The 6335-nt window shown below is 32.0% G+C and overlaps 1 protein-coding gene across 1 annotated transcript; it reads right to left on the bottom strand.

Moving 5' to 3' along the window:
• Positions 1-39: 39 nt before the first annotated feature.
• On the bottom strand, positions 40-5348 carry LOC119678317 (SAFB-like transcription modulator; the record flags this gene model as incomplete). The annotated part of the gene is given in 7 exon segments (XM_038090083.1): positions 40-201; positions 595-1504; positions 3597-3640; positions 3957-4110; positions 4401-4425; positions 4488-4961; positions 5097-5348. Coding segments are annotated over 7 exon segments (1889 nt in total), but the record flags the coding sequence as incomplete, so codon positions are not given.
• Positions 5349-6335: the final 987 nt, after the last annotated feature.

Raw genomic sequence — 6335 nt, 5'->3', positions numbered from 1 at the left:
TATATATGATTGTATATGAATTACGTTTAAATAGCTAACCTTCTTGAGGATACTAAGCTGGCATCAAACCTAGGTGGTGGTGGTGCTTCCATACGTCCTTCATTTGTTGTTGTACGTTTACGTTCGGAAACTTCAGCATACCGATCATCACTAGTGTGCTTCGAATGACGTTTGATGGGTTCCTCACGAGCTTGTAACATTCTATACTCAGTACAATAGTCGCATAACCGGAAGAGAAGAAAGGAGAATAGCAAAAGAAATTGTTAAAATTTGTAGCAAGAAAAGAATATAAATTTCGCATTTGAAATTTACATTTCTCTACTTTGTATTTTTTTGTTTTTTTTTTTTTTTCAAAGTATGATTAGGGAAATTTTAAAATGAAATTCGCATTTGACATTTTGTCATGCTATTTTTAAATGTATAAAATTATTATTTATTTTTTTTTATATTAAATAGTTACGTGTGGAATTATGCGCAATGCATATAAACTGGATAATTGAAATCGGTTTGAAAATCAAACATTTAAAATATGTAAAAATTAGTATATTCAATGCATTTTTAATATTTATTTTGCACTTAACGCGTTTTGCATACTTCATTTGTTGGCGCTTTAGCTCAAGTCGTTCCAGTTCAATTTTTTCACGTTCCAACTTTTGACGCTCACGTTCCAAACGCATAAGCTCAGCCTTTTCTCGTTCAAGACGTTCACGTTCCTGAGCCAACTTTCTGCGTTCTTCTGCTAGACGAATTTCTTCTTGACGTTGACGATCGCGTATCTCCCGGCGACGACGTTCCTCTTCACGCAATTCTCTTTCCTTTTGACGCAAACGCTGACGTTCCCTTTCTTCGCGTATCTTTTGATAAGAGAGAATTTCGCGTTGACGTATGCGCTCGCGTTCACGTTCCCTTTCGCGTATGCGCTGTTCACGCTCTTTATCGACTTCCTTGGAACGAACTGGGTCACGTGAACGTTTATTGTCATTTGATTTTTCATCTTTGGCTTCTTTATCATCTTTTTTATCCTTTCCCTTATCTTTGTCCTTATCGTCTTTTTTAGTATCACCAAGTTTCCGTTTTTCATCATAAGGTTTGGCACCATCTTTAGCAGAACTTTTTTTGTCGTCATCTTTCTTTTTGGATGCTGAACGCGAACCTGTAACTTTTGCTGAGTCCTTAGCTCCGTTTGATGTATTACCAATTTCATTTTTTGTACGTTCCACAGATATAATGCGGCCATGCAGTTCAGTCCGGTTCAAATTTTCGATACAACGAGTAGCATCAGATGATGATGACATTGTAACGTAACCGTAACAACGGGAACCCGGTGTACGCGTATTTGTAACAACCTTTGCACCGATTACTTTGCCATACTTGGAGAAAATTGTTTTCAAGTCACTTGCACGTGTCAATGTTGATAAACCGGAAACCCATAAATTACGTGATGGAACTGTAGGCTTTGAGGATTTCGATGAGATGCTAACAGTTGATGCATTAGTAGTCTTTTCTGCAATGTCCATACAAATAATAGCGGAAGAGTAAAGTTGAAAATTATTATATTATTTCATTAAAAAATTTATTTTTATGTTGTACAGACTGAAGCATTTAGAACATTCTCGTCTGCTTTTTTGACATAATTGTATTGTTTGAATCTATACACCTAAAACTAAACACTATTACAACAATTAGTACTGTATTTAATATTATTTAGCACAAGTAAGAGTGTGAATTTATTGATTTGACTGTAGTTGCTAACTGGAGAAGTGGATACGATACTGCTGCGGTTGCGTTGATGTTTATGATTATTTGTTTTCTGGAATATCAGCAAATATTTAGCTAAAAAGAAATTAAATGTTGAAAAATAATTGTATTCATTAAACTTTTTTTATTTAATTAATGTGTTGTTGTATCCGCATTTGAACTTTTTTTGAATATGAACAACTGCCTCTGTCCTCTATTGTGATTCAGTCGCTTTGCCTCCGTGTTTGTCGTTGCTTCGAAACGGGATATGTCTATATGAGAAACATAATGTGGTCCCTTTAATATAGATGCTTTGTCCTTTACAAAAATAATGTTGGCGACTAATCCGTTCTAGATACTTTTTGAAATGTGTTGCATTTTGCAACGTACAAAAATAATGTAGCACTGTCCTTTGTTGATAAGATTGTAAATTGCTTTACCGAATTTAATAGCAGCCACAGAATAAGTTTTATTTTACCTTTACATTCATCCATTTAATTAATTCCACATGTGCGTTGATAGTCTGCATACCACAATTTTCGTTGGAAATGATAGCTATAATGATATGGAGATGTTTTCAAAAAGAGAAATAAAAACAATTGTTGACCTAATCCTGTAAAAACATATTTCAGCTATCTTTTGGCTGGCTCCATGTAGTTGTAAACTCGTTTCTGTTGATCACGTCTTTCGACACTTCCAAAAAGATTTACTGGTCGTCAAGCAAACAATATAAACCAATAGCGTGCCAATCCACAAAGTCTCGGAATTATATATAAGCGAGTTGTAGTCTTGGAATAAACGATACAGTTGAATCCACTTAACAGTTAGGAGAAAACTTTCATATCAGCAATAGTTTTAGCGACTGATGATTTTAACCACAAAACACACTGAAGAATGTAAACTGCATATTATAACACAGTTTAAGTAATATAGCAGCATAATTATGCTACTTGTTGATCCAGAATTGTTCACACACCATTCACACCATGAAATATTGTTGAAATTTATATATTCTTCACAAAATGATGGGTGGATACTTTTTTCATATCCATAATCAGCATTAAATGATATATTATTCACACAAAAATTTTGTGTGGTAATGGTTATGAGTAACTGCAACTGAAGTAGAAAATATAAAGTGAAGTAGAGTAGATCCCTCAGATTTTGTTTTGTTATTTTGGGATATTTTCTGCTGCTTAAACGTCTAATGATGAAAAGGTATAAATAACCTTCAAAAGCAATTATTGACAATGTTGGTTACTGTCTGTCTTCAGTAAAACAGATCAATTCTCGGGCCTATCCACATGTACATTTGTTCAACAGATTTAAAGGCTTATGCATTTACACCACCCAATAAGAATGCTGTATTGCTAGCTTTTAGAATTATTCACTCGGCTACTATTTGGTACTTGCACTTAGTACATCTGGTATATGTATTGCATACTGTCAGTCGATTGACTCCTCTTAAACTACTATAATTTTGAAGTCATTTCACGCTGTAAGCACAAACACAATTTTATATAAACCAGCGTTAACTCATTTCCCTTCTATTTAGAAACATTATTATGCTACTTTATGCAACCTTTATAAATATGTTCATAACTCTTGCTGCCATCTTTTCATCTGTTGTAGTAACCTTTAGTCCTCAGAAATATGCAATCTTCAGTTTTGTAAAATCCTTCAGCAATTGATTTTAGTGAAATCCTTCTGTGTCATATCAATCAAATTCACACTCTTTACCTTAAGCACATTTTACAATAATTGTTTTCAATTTCGAACCACAAATTTTTTTCATGTTTCGATTAACAAAACTAACACACACGAAATTATTTGAATGTTGCTAACTTCTACGTATTTACCTTTTTCATCCTTATGTGACGATTTTGTTGACGATTTATGTTCACTGTATAATGAATAATTAAAACAAAAAAATTTTATGAGTATTTTCTGCTTGTGTTGCATGAGGTATAAGATATTTTTGACTAAAATAATAAAGCACAAAGTCGACATAATAAAAAACGTATATCCAATAAAATTAAGCAATTTTGCAATTGCGCTATCCATCATACAAATTTCTGTTTGTATGATACTTTTCTGGGTTTTCTGACACAGCTACTGTTTTCTTAAATTCGTATGTTTCATAAATTAAATAGTTTTGTATGTTCCTCAAAAGATTAACTTTGCACTTTATTATTTTCGTTAATTACGCTTCAACCAACCTCGTGTCTTTTTTGTCAATGGACTTCTCTTCTTTTTTCTTATTTTTGTTGGAAGCCTCATCTTTGCCACCCTTTTTCTCATCTTTTTTTCCTTTGTCGATATTTTGTTGTTCCTTAGCTGAGCTCTTATCCTTTTGTGATTTGCTGGCTTCAGCTATTCATTTTATTATTTATAATATCGAAAGATATGTTATTAACATCTTAATAGCAATTTAAATGAGATTATATATTACTGAAGCAATATAATAGAATATTGCAACGAGTAATTTTGGCTTCCCACAGAATATGAGTTTAGAGGTTGTTATATACATATTTATACCATATTGCATTATATGCATTTTATTATATAACATATATATAAATACGTATAAAACACAAATAGTTATGAAATATATACATCAAAGTCAATATATACGCATATTAAGGAGTGCATCATAAACATACCTGTTTTTTCCTTTTCATCTGCAGCCTAATAATGAAAAATAGTTTAATAATTTTATTTTCAATAAATTTTTGTACGTTTGAACTTACTTCATGTAATAATTGTTGCTCTTCTTCGCCAATTGTCAAATTAATTGATTCTTCGGTGTCATGATTATTATTTTCACTAATTTCTTCTTCGTCCTCTTCTTCGTGCACTTCATCACCTTCACCACGTTCATTTTCCTCATTTTCTTGTTCATCAGCGTCAGCATCAGCATCGACGTCTGCTTCAGCATCTGCATCATCAACATATTGAGACTCTTCATCTTCATTTTCAATGATAACACACTCGTCATCTACAGTTCCCACTTGATCAATCTCGTCATCAACGTTCGCATCTGCATCGCCATTTTCATTACCAGACTGAAATCCATCACGACTGTCTTCTGGGTAACCATCCATAACGGGTTCTTCCTTTATTTTTATTTCTTCCGTTCCAGTTCTATCTTTAGATTTTGGAGTTATTTTATCTCCACTTTTAAAAACGTATTTCTGAGGATCATGGCCTTCTTGCTTTAAGGCCTTTAAAAAAAAATATTTACTCACATTTTTATTATTGACGCAAATATTAATAAATTAAAGTTTTAAGAGCAATAAAATACACATTACAAAACTTTTAAAATATTAATATATAACATTGAAAATAATTACTAATACCTTTTCTAAACGTTCAACTAATGTGGCCTTAGCACCAACAGTATCCATTTTCCGTTTCTCAAGCTGAAGTTTCAGATCAGAAACCCTTAATTCACTTAACTTTTTACCAGTTTCAACCATTTTGTTTACAGAGGTATTTCTTTAAATTGTGTTTTAACTTCAATTAACGACTTCTAAAGCTTGCTATGATCAAACTACTTTTCTTAATATTGCGACAGTGAAAAATTCTACTTTTCTGTATTGAGTAACAAAGCAAAATGGCTGCCAGTCAGCACGCTGATTTGACAATAGTAAAAATCGATAATACAGAACATTTAACTAGATGTGTCAAATTTATTATATGACAAATTTATGATGCATTCAAGTCCGGTAATCGGATATTTGGTAAAATGAAAAAGTGAATATGTAAAATTCATGTAAAATACGTTTCTTATTTAAAGTTTATTTCTATAAATATTTTTGTAATTAATGTTTGTTATAACCCTAAATTAGATATAATCAGACCTCATAAAAAAACATCAGACTTGATACCTTTGTAATTCATTAACATTGTCACATCGTAATTTCACAAAACATACATTAAACAAACAGTTTTGGTTATTAAGGTCGTGTGCGAGTTCAAGTAAATTGATAATTAATTGGGGGAAATAGTTAATTATGTAGTAATGGCAGCAAATGCTGGTATTTACCAGAATTTCGAGTAGGGTAAATTAGGTGTTACCATTGTGTGTGTGGAAATTTTATAAGATGTTCAATAAATAAATTTTAAATTAATAAGTGAAATAAATAAATGAATAAATATTTACATAAATGCAATGCAAAAAATACTTAGGAAATTTCAATTTACTTTACCTCAATTTACTCGATCTCACGCACGATCATAATATAGACATTATTAAGGATTCAAAAATGTTTGTCAACTGTAGTCATATTTGCTAGTGAGTTCAAAACGGCATTGCAAGCTAGTATTTGTTGCCAATATAGTAGGTTCATTAAGAACGTGTGCGAGTAAGGCTAAGTTGCGTTCTAAATGATGAAAACTCGAAGTTGTGCCGATAATGTAGTGATGTGTCGATACGTGTTGATAAATGGGTAAATGGCCAAATCTCCCATTTAGTTTAGCATCAACTTAGCTTAACTCGCACACGTCCTAAATTACAAGCAGAATATAAACAGCAAACAATAAAATTGCTTTTTAGAAACACCTTGAAAAAAGCATGAAATAATGAAAACATCATA

This window comes from Teleopsis dalmanni, chromosome 2 (genome assembly GCF_002237135.1).
Source record: "Teleopsis dalmanni isolate 2A chromosome 2, ASM223713v2, whole genome shotgun sequence".
NCBI classification, from domain to species: Eukaryota; Metazoa; Arthropoda; class Insecta; order Diptera; family Diopsidae; genus Teleopsis; species Teleopsis dalmanni.
The sequence above is the reverse complement of the archived record's forward strand: the minus strand, read 5'-3'. Positions and strand labels throughout refer to the sequence as shown.